Here is a 21,142-nt window from a genome sequence, read left to right as displayed (position 1 = left end):
ACAATGACTCGAGACAGTATTTCCTCCACAATTTTTATTTTAAATTACAAAGGATGTTGCATACATTGATGAATTTGTATCTGAATAGAAGTGCTAGGGATCAAGGGTGACAGAGTAAACAAAGTCAATAGTTTAATTGTGCCTCTTTTCAAAAAAATAAAACTGCACAACTATTAACCAACATTTAACATTGCAACTCAACAGATCATGCTTTGAACAAGGTAAATTTATTTTCTAACAGAGACAAGACTTTCAGTAAGTTTTTCTGAGCTCCAGTTGGAAGTTGATTATAGAATATCAAGGACAGCATTACAATCAATGACCCCAAGCATAGGCAGAACAGGATGCCATGTTTTATGTTTTGTTTAAAATGCCTTTTTTTTTTTTTTTTGCATCTGCATGTGCCATCAGCCTTAAGAGTTCACTCAACCACAAATACTGAGCAAGAAGTTTTCCTTGGATAAATAATATTCTGGGAAGACAGATAATTCCAATCAGAATGTATGAATATCCATCATTATAAGAGAGATTAAAATTAAGTTTTCTTACTAGGTTCTGTTTCCTAATCAGAAGATTTTTATAGGGTGGGATGTGCTTTTTCCAACACCAGAAAAGCCAATCCAATAATTTTCCTTACAGGAGCTAGTTAAGTCACGCAAATTTGACTTTAAATATACCCAACTAAAAATTACTTTAAACTCCAGAAAACCTCTGAACAATGATGTTATCTAAAAAGTTTGGAATTTTGGTTGTTTTGGTTTGTTTTTTTTTTTTTTTTTTTTTTTTTTTTTTTTTTTTTTTTTTTTATGGGGGAAATTAAAAAATGCAAGTGTGGCTTAAAAGAGCTCTGGTTCCACTTTTAGCTCCACAGCTTGTTAGAAAGACAATAAATTCCGAGTCAGTATTTGCTCCCATGGAAGTTCATGGATGTCTAAGAGGCTGAGGATTATATTCAGAGTGCAAAGACACCTTCTCGAAGCACTGGAGGGAAAACATGGCATATTGTGAAATGCAAGTTGTAGAAAGACAGAGATTTTTGTTTGCTGCAAAGAAGATACAGCCTGAAAGTGCCATCTTTGATTAATGACATTGAAGAACCCCAACTTACATTGGGAGATATTCAAGAGTGGTGTTTTCTCAACAGACTAATGCCCTTAATACAGTTACAAGAAGGATCAGTCACTGAGGCAGCAACTGTTTGAAATGTACTTCACACGATCCCTGGGGTAAACAAAATAAACCTCAGCTGTGTGCAAGGCTGTGTCAACAAGCCAAGACCACATCTAGCAGCACACTCCACACTAGGTGATTCCAACTGAAGCCTCCAACTTCAAAAGAAAATCAAATCATGCTTAGATGCACTCTTGAAACTCAGGTCTCAAGGCCAAATACAGATCCTGACATTCACGGTCCAGAACTGGGTTGTGCCTCAGCAGAATTTCAGGAAGACGAGCAAGCACGTTTGAGGAGCAGAACTGCATTTGCTATTTCTGCTGGAGGCAGCTTGGATACAACCCTTGGAAATTCTCCTGATAAAACCTTTTAGAGCTTCTTTAAAAAAAAAAAAAAAAAAAAAAAGCTATGTTTAAATGATTTATGGAAAAGCACATCCAGTCATTATAGCTGTGAATAAGCTGTTTCATTAATGAAGGCAAATATTAGATAAATATTGGGGGGTGTCTTTTAAAAATAAATTTTAAACTGACACCTCTACATTTCCAAAGTGTCTGTTTGCTTTTAGGTTAGTTAAAAGACCTTTCATCCGTTTTAGGTTGGTTTTTTGTTTGTTTGCTTTTTTTAAAAACCCCAACTTTTCCCTGGCCCTCTTAGTATGGAAAAAAGTCAATCTATAAATTAGGAACTGAACACAGCTGAGCCTGACTCTCACATCAGCTTTACAGCAATATAACTTTATTAAATCACAATGATTTCAACTGGTGTGATAAGAAAATCCAGCCCATCCACACGTAAACATAGCTTTAGTACTAAGTCTCTCTCATCCCAAAAAACAAAAAGTACTCACCAAACGTCAGTAAATGTGTTCAATAAACCATAAAAGGAAGCGTTAGCAAAAGGGGCTTTGGGTTTAAAAACACCCTTCAGGAGCACCCCCACGTTTTGCAAGGCCATTCAAAAACTGGTCTTCCATAGAAATACAAAAGGACTACTGAGAGAAACTGAAATCAGCCCTGTCCGCACTCGCTCCAGCACGCCTACATCAGCTCTGATTCCACCTCAGAAGCTTTGACGAGTTCAGAGGGAATGAAAAACACTTAGTTCTAGATGTACAAGTAAGGCACAATATAAAGCCACATCATCATCTGTCATGAAGGGAGGGGAAGGACGAGGGTCATACATGGTACAGCAGAACAAGCAGCCCATCGATTCCAAGTGTGGCACCTACGTTCAGACTGACGAGATCTCGACAAGAGCAGTTATGACAGCATGCTTTTAATATGGAAACAAATCCTAGAGAATCCAGTGTATCAGAAAAAGGAAGAGCTTTCTGGTTGTATTAAATCAAAAAATAGATCATTGTTTTTGGATATAGGATTAAAAGTGAATATTCACAATGCCTACACTCAAAAACAAACAAAAAAAAAACCAAAAACCCAGGACTTCGTTAAGATCCACATACTATGTATGAACACTGAAAATCTTTAGAAAATGGTCTTCTCTAAAGATCACCCCAAAACGCATGCCACAATTGCCAAAAAACAGAACATGTACATTTGTTGGTTTTTATACCCTATAAGATTTTTGTTTGTGATAAGTATACACTAAATGTATATATTTTAATGACACTAGAGGAAGCAGATTGTTACTGGCATTAAAGTACAACCATTTCTAGACGGTTTAAATGCCACAGAGTCCCCTGGTTAAAATGTAAAGCTGCACAGCTTGCCTATGTCACCTTTATGATAAAGTTAAACCAGCAAAAGGTCTTATCTTTACTCTACATTTTACTGCCAGGTTTTATTTATCTCAAGTATCGCTGCAGCATTCTGACCAGCCCAGAGTTAGCAGCAAGTGGCAGGAATCATATAAAACGCAGTTTCTTTTTTTTTTTTTCTTTTTCCTCTTTTTTTTTTTTAAACAAAGTGCTTTTCTAAGATATACATACATATAAATAGTTACAAAATAAAGTGTCAACATTAAAAAGCTCAACTATTTCAAAGCTTTAACTTAAAATAATACATAGGAAACACTGAAATGCGAGGGTATGGAACTCACTAAAGATTCAAAGTCTACTTTGAAATGCGAGACCAAAATCATAGTCTGGTTTTCAGACAAAAATAAAAAGCTATAAAGTTGTGTGTTGCCCAGGATTCCCAGGCAGTAAGAAAAGGGGGGGGGGCTTTTCAATACCTTGTCAGTTGAATTTGTCCCAGAAGCTTTTACCTGATTTCAAACTGCTCTCTCTCCATGTTCAGATGCTGCCTGGCCTGCAGGGTTTGGCTGGAGCACAGGGACAAGCTCCGTGTCCAGCCCTGCTCAGGCACAGCCTGCACCTCACAGGACACATTCTCTGTCGGGGTTTTGGGGGCCCTGGGCAGCTCCACAAGAACAAGAGGAATAAACCAGACCCACCGTGGAAAGCAGCAGCCAACTCTCACCTCACCTGAACAACAACACCACCACCACCACAAACGCCTCAAAGGAAAACACCCACATTCCACTCAGATTTTGCAAGCCTTAAGTGGATTTACAAAGTTTTGCCTAAGTTGCCCTGGGTATTTGTTCAGTCTCTTGGAGGAAAGACTTTCTGTACAGCTCAGTAGTGGTATTTTGGCCTCCTCCTCCCTTTTGAGTCTTCCAAAACATTTAGGTACAAAGGAAGCTGTGAGTGTGGCAGGGCCACCACTTTCACTGGCCACTCCTCCTGCACTGTTACCGATTCAGGCTTTTTTCTCTTATAGTACAAGCTTGGATATAAAAATAATCTACTTATAAACAAAAAGGAATCACAGTACAAACAAACTCAGACAAACTAGAAACAAAGTGGAGAAGTTCCCCAAAGGGAGTGGGGAAAAAGCCTTCATGGACTTTTGCATTTTTTTTTCAGCAGCTACATTTGAAAATATTTGGTATTTCTATTTTCAGTAAACAGTGTTTTGTCATCTTTAAATAGGGAGAGAAAGAACAGGGAGGAAAAGGAGGGGGGGTCCATGAAACCAGAGAATGATCTTGCCTTGAGATAAAGGACTTTCTCATCAAAGGCTAAAGCTTTTATCTGTACGTTAACACTGACTACAAAGCCAACTCTTATTAGCAGAAGAGCAAATAAGAACTTTGTGTTAATATTCTTCAATCATAGAAACTACTGAATTAACAAGAATAAGTCACATATAAGTCTGAAGAAGCTAGTTTCGAAATACCTGTACAAAAATATAAAAGTCTATAAATTTTTGTTTTGTTTTGTTTGAAGCCTGTGTTGATCCTTGGAAACATCACATGCATAATAATACATCAACTGGAAAAGTGGCAACTAAGGAATTAGATATTTGTAGCTCTTTTTTTTTTTCCTCTTTACATATATACACGTTACAATAAAAATAATTTTATTTTGGTTGTTTGGTGGAAGTATACTACAACAAGCTAAATACTTTTTTTTAAATTCTCAAAGTCGAAAACTATTTTACCAATAGCTTACTAAAATCCAAATATATTAAAATCTCCTACAGTAAGTGCAGAGAAAAAAGATTTAAAGACTCCAAGACGGCCACCAACTTATCTACCATGGAAGCGAACTACAAGAACAGCAAAATAATATTGTTATGTATGAATGCTCCTTCTGTAGATAATTGGACCCAAACAAAAAAATTCACAGTTCAGTAAGATCCCTAACCCTGACCTTTAATTTTTTTTCTTTTTTTCTTTTGTTTTTACATTCAGTACAGTATCATATAAGCTGTGCAAAACTTTACTTGGACTGGCAGTTCGCCATATCAGTTGCATTTGTCTTTGGTACAAAAATAAACAATCGCATTAATGTGCAAGTATTTGTTTTCTTCCGGCCAAAGTACCGAAATTGAGTTTTCTAGAGCCATCTTTTATACAATACATAGACTCTGTGGCATATATCTACATTTTCAACATATTCCTATATACATTCAAAAATTTTTAAGAGCTGGAACAAATACATTAAAACCTAAAATCTCACCATCTATACAGCTCGGTTTTGCCCCTCAGGGTTTTCTTCATACAAAACTTTACCAGCTTATACTGATAGCTCTCCCCACAAAATACAAGGCACAAAGAATATACTTTTTTTTTCTCTTGCTTGCACGGACATTTAAATACGCTATTAAGCTCAGAAAATTAAAGTCTTATATGGCACACTAGCTCTAATGCTGCGTGTGCTATGTACAAGTTAATGGTTGCAAAGAAAGCTTACTGGTTTTTTTAAGAACAAGGAAAGAAAATCCAATTTTTTAAAAATAAAATAAAAAAAAAGAACAAAAAACTCCCTACATTGACAGCTTCACCAAAAAAATGCTTCCTCTTACTTCACTTGGACCATAAACCTGTCACAATGTCTGGCAAATGCTAAAAAACATTTTCTCTAGCAAATCCATGTTTTTGCTTCTAAAACAAAAGTGATATATTCTGGTCCTAGATCATTTGAAAGAGAACTCTCATTTCTGCCCTCGAGCTTGAAGCAGCTTTGAAACTACCTGGTTTATGGTCCAAAAATGCTCTGCAGCATTTTCTACCACGCCGTGATTTGTTTTCCTACACTGTTACTTGAAACCAATGGAACCTACAGGTGAGTGTTTACAGAATGCTAAGCTGACATGCAGACCAGAATGCCATTTACAGCGAGGAACTCGGCAGCACAGGCAGAACCTGCCCAGGAGCAGCTCAGTCCTGCCCTACACCTTGGCCATGGGTATCCTCAGCCCCACCAGGCCACCCGTGGGGTCTCCCTCTGCCGTCTTCTCCAGCACCTGGTTCACAAACTCCGACGTCTGTCCAGCTACAGGGAGTCCTGAAAGGGAGGCAAGAGAAGCTGCTCTCAGGTCACTGCTCATGGCACATTGCTGCTGATGCCTCAGGGTTTGGCTTTTCAATTTCTCAGATTCTGTGCTGCTTTAGTGTGTGGGTCTGGGCTTCACATCAGGGCATGGTGAGCTCTGTGCACAGAGCAGGGACACAAAACAATTCCTGCTCCAGCTGGGCACCAAGGACAAATGACCCAAATCTCAGCCCAAGAGCACAAACCCCGTGGGCTGGAGAGAGAAAAACAAGCAGGGTGGGACTGCAGGGGCTAAAGCTGGAATGGGACAATGAACTGCAAGGTGCAAATGGAGCAGAACTGATCCCAGGGAGAGACCCCATGCCCGGCCGTGCATTTTGGGGCCATTTTGGTTCATCTTGGGTGCAGCCCTGGCTGGGCTCTTGTGCTGCCCAAGGTGTATCCATTGAGGCTTTTTAATAAATCCCTGCTTTATTTTTTAACTCTGTCCAGCCTATGCTGTAGCTCAGCCTTCACAAGGCACCTCTACAGGTGACCAAAGCCAGGGTACACTTTGGTTGGGACAAATGCCATCAGGAAATGGTTCATTCATTCATTCCTCTAGATCAGAAATTCTCTGCAATCAAATACAGCAGAGGAGGCACCAGGATGATCAGAGCTGGGAGGAAAGCCTGGGAGAATTGGGGTTGTTCAGCCTGGAGAGGAGAAGCTTTGGAGTGACCTCATTGTGGCCTCACAGTGCCTGACTAGGACGAGATAGAAAGAGACTTTTTACAAGGGATGGAGGGACAGGACACATGGCATGGCTTCACATTGCCAGAGAGCTGGGTTAGATGGGATATTGGGAAGGAACTGCTCCCTGTGAGGGTGGCAGGCCCTGGCACAGGGTGCCCAGAGAAGCTGTGGCTGCTCCTGGATCCCTGGAAGTGTCCAAGGCCAGGTTGGACACTGGGGCTTGGAGCCACCTGGGACAGTGGAAGGTGTCTCTGGTGGAATGGGATGAGCTCTGGGGCTCCTCAGGGCATTTATGATTCTATATCTTCATATCCAGGTAAATACACAAAGTTCACTGCTTACCAAGAGTGTCTTTAATAAGTATGTTCAACTTTTGTTCCATGTTGATTCCTCTGTCATCTTTAGGTACCTGCACCCGATTAACTATTTCTTGTTTGATGGAGTTGATGACAAAGAGTAAATTATCTGCAAAGAAAAAAAAAAAAAAAAGATTAGCTTTACATCACACTTCCCTGGAAGGGATTGTAACTTTGTTCACAGTTACCCACACACAGCTATCTGTGTCAAAGGTATCACATCACACTTAGTGTAAAATTAAATAGTTTACATCAAACATTACCAATACTTTCAAAAATATTTACAGAACATGCATGCATTTACATAATTTACACCTGCAAAGTAGCTCAACATTGCAGGTAAACCAAGTTACATTCACTCCATTCAATGAGCTGGGTTTGTACCAACTCTTTTCTCTATGAGCCAGTTCACATCATGGTGCAAAACACAGACTTGCCCAAACAAAAGGAAAATGAAGATGTGAAGAGTTGTATTTACCATATTCCGTGTTGAGACCCCAGAGTTTAACTTTATTGGCTTCATACTGGGCTTTCTTTTTTAGTCTACAAGCCCTATGGCAAGAAGAGGGGAAGAATTAGAGCACTACCAGAAATTCCAGAGTAGTAAGAGCCACATGAACTCATCAACCAACCCTCCCAGAGCTGTGATGCACAAACTCATCCATCCTCTCTTAGCTGCTCTGAAAACACTCTGCTACCTGCATCTGCTCACATCTGTCACTTGTGGAATTTGCCACTGTCCCAGCTGTTTGCCCCACAGCTAAGGAAGCCAATTCCAGAGGAAACACATCCTTATCTAGGGGACAGACAAACCACAGCTCCCAAGGTGCCAGCTGCTCTGCTTTTAGATGAACTGGAAATTCCCATTTGATAAACTGGTAACTCCCATTTGATAAACTGGAAATTCCCATTGCAGGAGCTGCCACATGAAGCAGAATTTCTTTAGGCAAAAATTATTTAGATCTTTAGCACTCACTTGTAGCAATCCAAATTTTCTCATCCCTGCAGCTTTACCCAATGCATACCTGGAAGCCAACTTGTTCTTTTCTTTCCTTGACCTGGGTCTGGCAGTTAAGGGGAGTTCACTGACGGGTGTCAGGTCACTGATCACCTTATTCAGCTTCCTCAGCTCATTACCAATCTGGAGGAGTTTTCTGGGGTTGGGAGTCAGGTCTTCTACATCAGTCCTCCGTGACTTCTTTGCTGCATATTTTCCTGTTTTAAACATGAAGAAAAATGGGTAGGGAAGTGACATAATACATACACAAACCTATGAGAAAACACTCTAAAATAGGCATTTTTTGGGTGCAGTTTAAGTTCCTTTGTTCACTGCAGAAGAATGGGCCGGAATCAGGTGATCCCCGTGGCCTCTCACAATAGAAAAAGCATTTCCACACAAAGAGCTTTGTACAATTCATATTCTATCCAGATCAGATAAGAGCAAATACTGCTGGCAAGGCCACTGGATGTGACAGAGAGCATACACACAACTCTGCTGAAAAATGTATGTCACAAGTTCAAACCCTGCTGTTTTGCTGCAGCTGTAAACTTGTTAACTCATATGCAGCCAAAATATCCTCCTGCACACTCCAGTGGATTAAACTCCTAAATAATCTTATTGCCAAAGTCCTGTACTAAGAAAGAGTGCTGAGGCCTGGTGCTGAAAATATCTTCAGTGATGCTGAGATGAAATGATCCAATAAATGCCAGTTAACCCTTTTTATTTTATGTATTTGAAGCTATTTAAGGCCTGGTTTTGCACTTGACTTAAAGATCAAGTGGCCAAGTGTCTGGTGGGTTTGAGTCCTTAGAGCATGTTTGGTTATTTGGTGTTGGACAACAAATATAAAATAATGGAATCACAGAATGGTTTGGATTGGAAGGGACCTTAAACTCATCTTTTTCTCCCCAATGCCACAGGCAAGGACACCTTCCACTAGGCCAGGTTGCTCAGAGCTCCATCATGAGAAAGAGCAGTGATAGGGACTTTAGGTACTGCTATTTCACTACAGGATACAGAAGCTTTTAAAAATTAAGGACATTCAAAGAAAAAAAATGTTTTCCTCCCTGCATAAATCTACAGGTAACAGCAACAACAACAAAAAAATTGTATGATTTAAGAGAAGGCCAATTGCCATGTTAAAGGCAGTAATTTTCAACTCAAGGGAACATTAACCTTACAACCAGGGAAGTTGGTTTAAATTGCTCCTTCAAAGCCAAAATCAAATGGAGCAGCCTAAAAGAGGTCCTGTGAGAAGAAAACAAAAATACCCCTAAGAGTGGTTTGTTTTGGGTGTTGTTAATCATGTTTGTGGTGCAGTAATTGCTCACTGGGAAGAAATCAGTTATTAGAGCAACTGGTTTAAGTTTCTAAGAGGGCATCTTAAGGAAATAGTTTATTCCCAGAGGAGCAACTGCTTCACTGTGCTGCTTTCACAGGGGGAAAACAAGGAGAGAGACAGTTGTGCCTTAGTGCTTGTCCTCAGCTCATACCAGTCCCCTGAACTTGGCAGCCCAGAGCCCTCCCAGCCTCCTGCTAACACAGGCAGCACTGACAGGAACAGCCACGAGCAGCAAACATCAGTCGAGGCCCCATCCAATATTTACAGTATCACACTGAGAAAGCTTTGAACTCTCGGGGTTTCCACTGAGAGCCCTTGGAAGTCACAATTCTCAATTCATCCACACTCCTCTGGAAGAAACCACACTGAAAGTCCCTACTGTGTGCTCACTGTGCCTTCCCTGGGCACTGCAGAGTACCAGATTTACAGTGCTTGAGCTTTCATGGCCAAAACTTCCCCGCGCTCACAGGGAGGGGAACTTGGCTGCTGACGGTGTCACAAGGGGAAGACAGTCATTTGTGACCAGAATGAGGATTTCTTACCATGGTGGAGCCCATTTTTCTGGTACATGTTGCTGGGCAGGGTGTCCCTGTCCCACTCAGAGGGCCTCAGCATCCTCTCCTGCTGGGATGGCGTCAGCTGCTCGCTGTACTCCCAGAAGTATCTTCGCTTGCCTCTTTTCCGAGAGGAGATCGCAGTCATTTCTTTCAAATCCTCCACAGAATCATTTTCATACCCTAAAAGGATGCAGGGGGTTGTTTACATACTGCTGACAGAATTGTTTGTAGCCCTTTAGCAGCAGACTGAGGATTCAAATTGAGAGCAAAACCACAGCCAGCTCTGTTTTGCATTATTGAACAATTGGTTTCCAACATTGACTGCTCTTGGGTACTTGCCTTAAATCCAGGATAGACACTGAGCCACTGATGGGGCTTCATTAGTTGAAAAAATCAAAATTATTTATGTATTTCAAGTCCCTTTATGACCCCCTAAGCTGTAGTTCCCCACAATCCCAGCAGTGCCAAGTACAGACAGCAGATGTTGGACCATGTTCACCCATCCTGACAATTTTCTCCATGAATTGGCAGGAACACAATCCTAACTCACCTCCACATTTGACAAAAAGCATGGAAAGAGAAGCAGATTAAATAAAGATGGATTAGCAAAAGACAATAAAGAAAAAATTATTCAATTATAGAACACTCTGAGTTGGAAGAGGCCCAGAGGATTGAGTCCAACTCCTGCTGCTCCTGAGTCCAAAGACCTGCAGGGAATGAATCCAAGCACTGATCCCTCCTAGGCTGGAGAAAGGGGCTCTGTTATCAGGACAGTGACCAAAGGACCATCTAAGCTGAAGAGATCTGGACTCACTGTTCAACCTCTTCCTCCTCTTTAGTGGGATGAGGAGAAATGACCCTCAGTAAAGCTGTACAATATTTTAGAGGTGAATTATGATGCACTTGATATCATGAATTGCTCATGGAGGACATGGAAATTGTAATGCCACTGCTCACATCACAGAAATATTTTACCATAATTATGTAAACCCAAACCACAGGTTTTCAACCCCCAGATATGCTTTAGAAAATAAAGATAATCTATACTAAGGTTAAAAAAAAATCTCAAACCACTGAATGACCTTTTGTGCTAAAATGCTAAATATTAATTTACATTTACTCAAAAAGGAGCATTTCTAAACATCACATACTGTGATGGAGCTAAAGGAAAAGCCAGCCATGCATGGACTGCAGGCTTAGCAAGCCTTGACCCCATATGCTGCAGCTCTGCTTCATCTTCCAACAGCACAAAGAACACTTTCTTCCCTTTAAAACAGTCCATTCAATTGGTCTGTTTGCACTTGAAAAACCAGTTGAAAGAGGAAAAACAAACTTTCTTGCTTTGGTCTGTCCCTCACATCATAACCCAAAGCACGAGCAGAAGTCAGGTATGCAGAAGGATGAAAACCATCCTGAAGTTCTGTTTCTTATAATTTCATCAACTCATTTACTTGAGTTCTCTGGTTTGTTGGAAAGGCAGGATTTTAAAGGCAAATCAAACAATGAAACATGCTTTATAAAACATTTGTGCTGTACAGCCAAAGTTATTGAAAATTTACATGAAATACAGTTTCAAATACCATAAATATTTGTAACTGTAGTTCCATTTTACTCAAATGCTGTTTGACTAAGTATCAAAATACACTCAAAAAGCCCACTGACTTTCCATCTAAAAAAAAGCTATGCAATTCACTATACAGAAATATATAAATGGAGCCCATCTTCATGATAACACAGAATTAATCCAAGCAATGAAAACAAATCTCTGTAAGAGCTGAAGCGTACAAATGTACAACAAGGTTAAAATCAGGACTTCCTGTTTGCTTATTCAAACTGTAATTAAGTTAGAAACTTCAATTACATTGACTTAATACATCCTGCCTTGCAAACCCAACACTGACCTGCTGCCATTATAAAGTGACATAAAAGAAGCCAGAGCAGTGTCCTAACCCAACACACAAACTTGTTCAGCTGCTCTGCACTGTATTTATTCCTCCTCTTAGCAAAGATCACACAGCAGGGCAGGCTTCTAAGAAATCTCAAAGGGTTCTTGTATTGAACTCTGAAGCCCTTCACCCCTTCCTAAAAGTCTTTCCTCACATCCCTCCCTGTGCTTTTGGGTTTAAATTCACCAGGGTTAAATGAAGCAGAACAGAGAGCAGGGTGCACGTGACTCTCAGCAGGTGAAAGCCAAGAACAGCCCCAGTGAACAAACCCAGAGAGCTGCAGCTCTCCAGCCCTGCTGCTCTCCAGCCCTGCAGCACAGACACTCCTGCAAATCGCTCCCAGGGCTTCCCCAGCCCAGGGCCAGGTGCTCCCACCCACCCAATGCAGCTGCTGGAAACAACCCCTGGCTCTCCATGAGCACTTTGCACTCATTTCTTCTCCAGTGCTACTGACAGCTGAATAAATTGCTGCATTTCCCATTTCTGCAATCTCCTGACTAACAGTAATTTAAAAATCTTTCTACTAAATGGGATAGGAAAGATATACTCAGTAATAGCAAAACCACCACGTTTAAATACTAGAAAAGGTCTGGGCTGGTAATTCCCGTAATAAACTACCTTTACAGGAGACCAAATTTGCTAAATCTGTGTCATGGTGATAATAAAAATACTGTTGTCCAAACTTGCCTGAGAGCCAGTCACATTTTTAGCTATTTTTCCTTCACTATATCTAAATATTTCCTCAGATAACAGTTGAAGAAAGCATTTCATTCACTCTAGAAGCATACATGAAGAATAACCAAAAGTAAATTATGTATAAAAAAACATTAGAGGGTCAGAAATAACTAGCAGATTTTTATCCTTTCAGTAAATTACATCCTCACTCAAAATACCAATTGATTTTGCTTTCAGACCTGTGGAAGGTTTAATTTTCTTGTGCTGTGCCTATTTTTAGATACTTTACCCATAGTATTTACCTTTAGAGGTAAAAAAGCAACACAAAATACAAAAGTGACGTGATTAGAACATCTGGAGATGTTATTTTCTAAAATAGACAAAATAGATGATAAAATTTTTAATATCACCACATTTGAGGTGAATGGTTTTAGGCTTCATTCATGGAAGGGTTTGGCAAGCTTGGATAAGCCCAGATCCTCAGCTACTGCTGCAGAATGTGGATTGCTGGTCAGTAAAATCATTAATTAATTAATTCCACCCCCAGCATTTAACACAACCTCTCTTTTTCAGGGATCCCAGGCTCCCAGTGCAACACATCCCCCATGGGCTGCAGAGCTGGAACAGCTGCTCAGGGCCCCAGAAAGCAGAGGGAGTTCACTCCAGAAGGGAGGAAGAGGCTTCAAAATGTTAATAAAAATGTGTTGTGTGCATGTGAAAATAGCATAAAGGGCAGAATGCTTAACGAGTTTAATGCCAACGCAGGAAATCTAATTAGAAAATAATTTCATCTGAGAGTTCATTATGACAAACACTGACAAGCTCTAGGGAAGCTGCTGCTCTCAACAAGGAAAAATTTCAGCTGCTTTATCCCCCTGAAGTTACATATTGCCAAATGTCTGAACACTTTAATTCTTATTCTCTACTACAGGGCATTTATAAGATGTGAATATTGTAATACTTTATGAAATTAAATTAATACTTGGTTACAATCTGTACAGATTTTATTTTTATACCATGTTATTGTTCTGTTACATTCCAGGTGAAGGTTAGTTCTTATTCCTGCTCTTAGAACTCCATTTTTAAAGGCAGGAGAGAGGAATTCAGTATCCTCTGAAGCCCCACTAAGTGTTACTGCTGAAACCACCTAGAAATGATTCTATTAATTTCAGTCATTCTTTGGAGTCTGTGGAAAAACTGTACCTGAAAGTAGAACTTAAATAATTATGAAATCATTTCACTCAGGATGTGATTTCATCCTGACAGATCCAACTCCAGATAAATTCACAGCTACGAGAAGTGCTAGAAAGCTCTGCACATGCTACCAGAGAGCTACAATAAAAAAAGAAGGCCACACTTGCAGGCAGCTGCTCTAACCTCAGGCTACAGCTGGGCTTCCTGTACTCACTATCATTATTTTTGTTGCACAACCACAGTTTGTGCAGTTTTTCATGAAATAGGGCAACAGAGACTTTGCATACTTTGAATAAATTGCATTTTGCAAAGCACTTAGAAAATGTGGGAGGAGAGTTCACAACTTAAGATCAGCGCTGCTCATGTGTAACTACCAGGAGTTCAAAAGCTTTCCTTCCCCCTCAGAGGACAAACCCAGCAACTCCCATGTCACCAAAGCCCAGCCCTGCTGGTACCTGGTTCTGAGAAGGTGTCGCTGATGTCATCGTCCTTATCGTCCTCGTAATCCTCCTCTTCATCGTCGTTCTCAGACAGCTCGTGCTCACTGCCAAACCCTTCATCGTGGTCCTCATCTTCAATATCATCCTCATCCTCCTCCTCCTCCTCGGGCTCTGCTTTGGCTGACTGTTCACCCAAAGTGTCTGTTACAAAAAGAGAATAATTGTGCTCTTCTTTCTTCTGCGAGGAGTCGGACACGGAGGCGCTGGCGGAAAGGCTGCTCTCCCCCACAGCCAGCCCTGGGCTCTCCTGGGGAGGGCTGAGGAGCAGCTCTTGAGTCTCTTTAAAAGGCAAACCAGGAGTTGTGCTGTGAGCATGGGGGGACTCGAGTCCTTTTCTCTCCTGTCTCTTTGCCACAGCCCCACAGTAGCAGGTGTTTTCCTTGGCCGCGTCAGCGTGCGCCTGGCTCAGCACCGGCCTGCTCTGCGGCAAGGGGTTGATCTTTACTTTTGCTTTTTTAACATAGTCTTTACATTCAACGTGAATGTTCACCTTTTCACTGCTGTACACGTTGGTCTTGGCCATGATCTGTGTGCTGGAAGCAGGCTGGCTGCCAGCCTTGCTGGCCTTCTGGGCACAGTCCGACAGCGCGGCCTCGGCCTGAACGTTCTTGGAGGAGCAGACCGGCGCCGCTGCTCTGCTCGCCATCTTTTTGCCAGGTAACAAAGGATTTAAAGGGTTTTGTTTTACACTAAAGAGCAAATCAGGGTAATAGAGTGAATCTGAGACAGGCTGGGAGTCCTCGCTGTTCAGCTGAGCCAGTGTGGGTGTTTTGCTTATCACCTCCTCATCCTGGTATGGGCTTGAGAAGTCATCGAGGCCCAGGTAATCCACCTCTTTTGTTCCCCAGATGTCACAGCTGGTTAATTTAGTGTACTTAGTTAGGTCTTCACAGTAGGTATCCCACTGCTCCCACTTGGAGGTGAAAGCAGCTTCTTTGTCCAGGATGTCCGTAAAAGACTCCAAGTTCTCAAGGTCTTTGCAGTCCTCCATGAAAAGCAAGTTGTCCCTGGAGCTTTGCTGATAGTCCATTTCTCTGTCCTGTGCAGAATAAGGTAAGTTAAAATCACTACCAAATAAAAGTATCCATCATCTCTTTCCCCTCCTTAACCTGGTAAGGAGAGCTCAATTCCAGTGAAGAACGAGAGAGCGGTGACACAGGAAGAAACCTCAACTTTCAACTAAAAGCTTCTTCTAAAGGTCAGAATGAACTTCAGCTCCTGTGCTTCAGCAACAGGTCTTTCTAAAGACACTGCTCTTCCTGTAACACTCTATTTTCCTGCTTTTGCAAATCCATCTGCTCATCAGGAACTAAACCAGTACCAATATCCATTTAAAATATGAAAGACATCACAGGCATCTCTATAATCTAGGTCAATCTATGCTGTGTGCTTAACAGAATACACTTGAGTTTGCCAGTTCCTGGAAAACCTCATTCTAACACGACCAATTAATGACCATGAGTAACCTTTCTCCTTTGATGCAAGGAGAAAATGAAAAAGGAAATGCTCAGCCAAGTAGCTCATGAGTCAACTTCTATTTTCCTTCCCCCTGCACTCACAGCTTGGGTGAAGCAGAACACAGCAGGGGGAAATTCTTCCCTGTGAGGGTGGTGATGCCCAGAGAAGCTGTGGCTGCCCCTGGATCCCTGGAAGTGTCCAAGGCCAGGCTGGGCAGGGTTGGAGCACAAGTGAAGGTGGATTTGAGCCTGTTTGAAGAAATGCCTGCTGAGGAAGCATCACGCTTGCTGGACAAGCAGTCCAGCTCCTCCCTAATCAGCAGCCAGCAATAATGAATAAATTTCCAGCATTCTTGAACCAACACTCCTTTATCCCTGCAGGAACTGGTGAGGAGATGAGATGGTGGGCACACAGAGCTGACCTACCAGTTCATACATGAAGTCTGGATCCGAGCTGCTCGCCAGGAGATCCGTGCTCATCAGAGTCTGCTCTGAAAACAGGTGGCTCCGAAAGGCATCCCCAAAAGGAGGGTCCATTCCACTCACACTGGGCTGCAACACAATGGACAGACATTTCAACCATGCTATGAAAAAGCACATTTTCATCTTCAACAAACAGAAAGAGGATCACCATTTCCTCCTGGTCTCAGAAGGTTTTCACCACCACAGATAAGCACATCATTCCCCAGAGCCAGAGAATGCTTCAGGAGCACTGACAACGTGCAGGAGCAATCAAAGGACACGTTTCTATCCACCAGAGCTGCAAGAGCATTCACTGCTCCTTCATTCTTCCCTGCTGCTTTCAAAGTCTTATGTTAGCCAAGTTTTGGGATATGCTGGCATTTGTAGAAGATGAAGGCCAGTCCTGGCAAGATCTGGGAGTCCCTCTAATACAAATAATTTTGTACTAAAGCAGTGTTGACTGTGTTTAGAGCCATTAGAACTCCTAAAACCTCCATATAAAATTGTAAGGAAAACAACATCTATGACAACTAAATCTAGATTGTTACCTCTCTCTCAAGAACAAAGTGAAATTTGGCAAAGAAAGCATTATGCAGGATGACTGGGCATGCAGGGAATGGGCAGCAAGGCAAGGCCTTCTGCTACATTTAATTCCAGCCCTCCATTTCTCTTCTAGACGCTCTCCCCCTAAGGGCTGGGAAGGCAGAGACACTGTGCTGCTGAAAGTCATTCAGTGTGCTCAGAGTGAATCACTGCAGTAATAAAAGGCTGTTCTGCTCTCCAGGCATCCTCCCTCACCCACAGACAACGTGGCTGAAGCTTGAACAAACAGCACCAAGAGCAGCACCACAGCTTCTACCACGGACACTACAGGGACCCTACAAAATATACATCCTTTAATCTCCTGCACATCTGCCCTCCTAGTGCTGGTCACATTTGTTCTTAAACAAAGGCAAAATTATTCACAGAAGTGAATAAAATCCTAGCAGACTTACCTGAGGCATTTCCAAGCCCAGATTCCCCAAATCCAATTCCAAACTTCTTGTTTTATTCACTTGTAGATTCTTTTCCAGCTTTACTTCAGTATCAGGGAGTTTACACCATCCATGCAATGAAATTTTTCCTTAGGATAACTTCAGTTCACCCTGATGGAGCTTTTCTATTTGTCGACTTCTGTGCAGAATAAACACAGCAAACCCCCAAGGAGGTGAGTAATCCTTCACCAACAAGGTGAAAGCTTAAAAACAGTCAAAGGCAAGAATTTCCCCTGAAAATTGATTTTTTTCTCATGCTGGAATGTATAGAAATTTTCTTCCCCTGTGATCTTTCATTGAATGAAAAGCCACAGATGCTACAGAACAGAGTTGCTGCAAACCCATTTTTGGCCAAGTTACATTTTGTTGCCTTTTTTCCTCTCTGCTGAGACCAGCAGCTCTACAGACACACCTGAAGAGAAAACCTGGCCAAATTGGGAACAATAATCAGCACACTGCTGGGTATCCAGGAGAGAGACAACCTCTATGACTAATGTAACAGAGCCAATAAACTCTAAAAATGTCTCAGGCAAAAGTCTCAAAATACAAATTTCAAAACAGGCAGAAATGCTGTTTCAGTGGTATCTCCTCCTTTTCTTCAGGGATGAATCCATCCAGCATCAGATAAGATTACATCAATCACTCACACAGCAACATCTAGTGGTAGAGGATCACAGGAATCATCCAGCAGGAGAGCAGAAGAGACAGATTTCCCCAAGAGAACAAATTAGAAACTGCCAAATTCACAGCTGTCTAATAAAATATCTTCTCTATTAATTCATTCAGGCATATATTGAAATTGGACCAATTTATTTACTGGTAGTTTCACCAGTTGAGGAGTTTCTACAGGCCTGCTCTACTTCAGATGTTTGTCTAATGACTCTTCTGAGCTTAACCCAGCATTTTGAAGAGTGTGAGGAAAACCCTACTCAGCATTGCTCCTAAGTCAGACTTTGGTGCAATCTGCTCAGGCTGTGTTTATTCTCCTCTTTTAAAAACAAATAGTAAACTCTAAGTGTCCTCCCACAGCTCAGTACCCTCCCCCAGCAGCACATGACAGCATCCCCGTGATTATTCCCACTTTCAGATGGTATCTCAGCTACTTTGTCCTCTTTAGCATATGGACTATCAGACTGTGGTAAAAACAGACACTATGCAAAGAAGTCTTTACTTATCAAACAGCCTGCTTTGCAAAGAGCAGCTGGAATAGAAAGAACAACAGTTCCAGGTCCAGTTCCACAGGAGTTCTCAGCTGAACCCTCGCTGCCCTGCCAGAGCGGCCGCTCCTCACAGGGCCCTACGGTGAACGAGCCAGTTCCTTGGGAGAAAAGCTCCTTTCTGCTCCAAAACCTCCAGGGAACCCTTTACTTATTTAAAAGTGACATTTAAAGTGAAGTTTGTGCCTCAGCAAGCCCCATCTCCCTTCACCCAGCAAAGGCCACAGCACAGCAGGATGGTCCTTCCCAGGTGGGGACGTGGCAGGAATGACTGAGTCACTTCACCTGGCCAAGGAGAAGGGTCTGCTCTTTAAAACAAGCCCAGGGATGTTCTCAGACAGAGAAAGAGAGGCAATGTTCTCATTCTAAATACCTGAACACTGTCTTTCCATGCAGATTGGTGCCTTTTTCATCAGCACATCAGATGAGTGCTTTGACATCACCACCAAACCACCTGCTGCACTCACAAGGACACTGCCAGAGCTCTCCATCATACAAAGGGCAAAGAAAGGAAACATTTGCTGCTTCTTCACTGGTTTTTCTTTGCTGTGTTTTTTGTCAGAACACGGGCCTCAAGCTGTTCCACACACAGCCAGCAAAGGGGGTTAAACTTCATCTCTACTGACACTGATTTCAGTACCACCCAACCAACACTTCCAGGTGCCAGCTTTTGGATCACTTCCAAATCCTCAAAGCAAACATTCAAGGCTCAGAATACTTTTACCATCTCCAAGACTGGAGTGATAAACTTTTCTTGCACTATTTAAGAATGCCAGTCCTCTCAGGTCAAAGCAGTGTATCAGCTAACCCAATTAATCCTGTAATTCTCTTTATATTTCATTCTTGATATTTTATAATATTATTAATATTTAAATGTGACTTGAATCCCAGTAGGATCTAGTCAACTATTCCACAATGTAGGATTTTTCTCAGCAGCTCTGTGGAGGGGGAAAACACAGTGAGGCCATGAAAAGAAAGACATTGCCTCAGGGAGCTGCACAATCCAGATATCCTTCATGCTCCCAAAAAGCTGCCCTGCTTCCAACTGCTTTCCAAATTTCCCAGAAAGATCAAGGTCACCATTAAAAGCCTCCTGCTGTTTACACCTACCTACCAGTGCTTCTTCACAAACTGGTAAATAAAGATGTATAGCACAAGTCAATGACACATATGGGAGCACAGGTGTCAAATCAGAACTTGCTGTGAAGGAAAGTAATTTGTAGACTGCATTTAAAGTCCCATTCTTACAGAATTTATCATTACTGGCACTTCCAGCCCAAGACTGAGTTAGAAAAGAATAGTCCAGCTGTTGTGTTATCTATAATGAATGCAGCTCTGAATGAACTAAAAGAGCTGTGGCAGAGCTCAAGTACAGCAGCACGAAGAATTACTGAAGATAAATATAGCAGGAATTTCTACTTGAGGACAATTTCCATTAATGCCTTCCATCAGCCCTTCCCAAAGGCAGAGACAGGTGGAACACAGAGCCCGAACAGTGGGCAGGGTGCCTGCTCCTCTGGCAACAAACAGCCTGCAGGGAAATCTGATTAAGGTGATTAAAGAGCCAGGCCCAGAGCTGGTTCTGTGCCTGCAGCTCTGGAGTCACAGCAGTGCCCAGCTCTGCTCCTGGGGGAGGCTCCTGCCTTCACTGGGGCTGAGGAAGGGCAGGACACCTGAGGGGAGCCTGTGACACACAGGCAGAGGGACTCTACAAGGAAAGGGGTGACAGGACAAGGGGAATGGCTTCAAACTGACAGAGCAGGGTCAGATGGGATATTGGGAAGGAATTCCTCCCTGTGAAGGTGGGGGGCCCTGGCACATGTGGCTGCCCCATCCATGAAAGTGTTCCAGGCTGGGCTGGATGGGGCTTGGAGCAAGCTGGGACAGTGGAAGGTGTCCCTGCCCATGTCAGGGGGTTAAAATGAAATAATCTTTAAGGTCCCATCCAGCCCAAACCATTCCATGATTCTGTAATCTCAGGCACAGTTGTGTCCCTCTAACATTGAAGAACCTGGGCTGCTGATGGAGGCATGCACATGTACATGGTTAAAATCCCATCAGTCATCAACAAGGATCCAAAGCCTCTTCTGTGGAGTTAGCATCTAATTAATCTAATGACAAATCCAAATTAAAAGTGATCCCCTGTATTCAATATCTACTTTCTGAAGAGGAACAGTGGTTCCAGGATGACTGAATTTCCCACAGGGAGGCAGCAGGTGCATTACCTGGGATTAGTGGTCTAACCCAGGCTGCAGCAGGAGCTAAACTCCAAACATCCAGCATTTAGGGGACACAGTGCAGCTCCTGTGCATGGGCTGCCTCTTGGGCCACTAAAACACCCTCCTGCCACAGCAGCACCTCCAAAGAAGCCCCTCTAAGAGAAAACCCCAAAATTCAGCTTTTAGCTTAGCACCTCTGAAAGTCTTCCTCAGTCACCTGCATGAATCATTTGTACCATGGCTGTAAGGAAAGTTGCTATTTCTGGCCCAGTTCAGCTGTGTATTCTGAACACTGGAAAGGCACATGGAGCATGGCTGGGCTGTTTTGTTGGCTGCACAGTGCTCATTATCCCAGCAGCTAAATGCCTGCTGTAAGTGCATTACAGGAACAATTACACTTTCACGATGGTGACTGCATCACACAGCACAGCTTGTCAAAGGCACAGTTTTGATGCAGGTATAAAAAAT

General features: G+C 42.3%; 1 protein-coding gene across 2 annotated transcripts in view; it reads right to left on the bottom strand.

Moving 5' to 3' along the window:
* Positions 1 to 19: 19 nt before the first annotated feature.
* The window catches only part of CREBRF (CREB3 regulatory factor), a 26,651-nt gene continuing 5,528 nt past the window's right edge, over positions 20 to 21,142 (bottom strand). The window contains exons 2-9 of one of the 2 annotated variants that reach the window (XM_054642585.2): positions 17,200 to 17,377; positions 16,169 to 16,294; positions 14,241 to 15,324; positions 9,956 to 10,150; positions 8,097 to 8,286; positions 7,550 to 7,623; positions 7,058 to 7,180; positions 20 to 5,992 (exon numbers count right to left, since the gene is read on the bottom strand). In XM_054642585.2, the coding sequence (XP_054498560.1) occupies positions 5,877 to 5,992; positions 7,058 to 7,180; positions 7,550 to 7,623; positions 8,097 to 8,286; positions 9,956 to 10,150; positions 14,241 to 15,324; positions 16,169 to 16,294; positions 17,200 to 17,208 (1,917 nt within the window). In that variant the 5' untranslated portion in view covers positions 17,209 to 17,377 and the 3' untranslated portion in view covers positions 20 to 5,876. Of the gene's footprint in view, positions 5,993 to 7,057; positions 7,181 to 7,549; positions 7,624 to 8,096; positions 8,287 to 9,955; positions 10,151 to 14,240; positions 15,325 to 16,168; positions 16,295 to 17,199; positions 17,378 to 21,142 lie in introns of those variants that run through there. The other variant, XM_054642586.2, reaches the window with a different exon arrangement.

Source organism: Agelaius phoeniceus, chromosome 15 (assembly GCF_051311805.1).
Source record: "Agelaius phoeniceus isolate bAgePho1 chromosome 15, bAgePho1.hap1, whole genome shotgun sequence".
Lineage (NCBI taxonomy): Eukaryota > Metazoa > Chordata > Aves > Passeriformes > Icteridae > Agelaius > Agelaius phoeniceus.
Note: the sequence above shows the minus strand (reverse complement) of the source record. Positions and strands in the feature narration are given on the sequence as shown.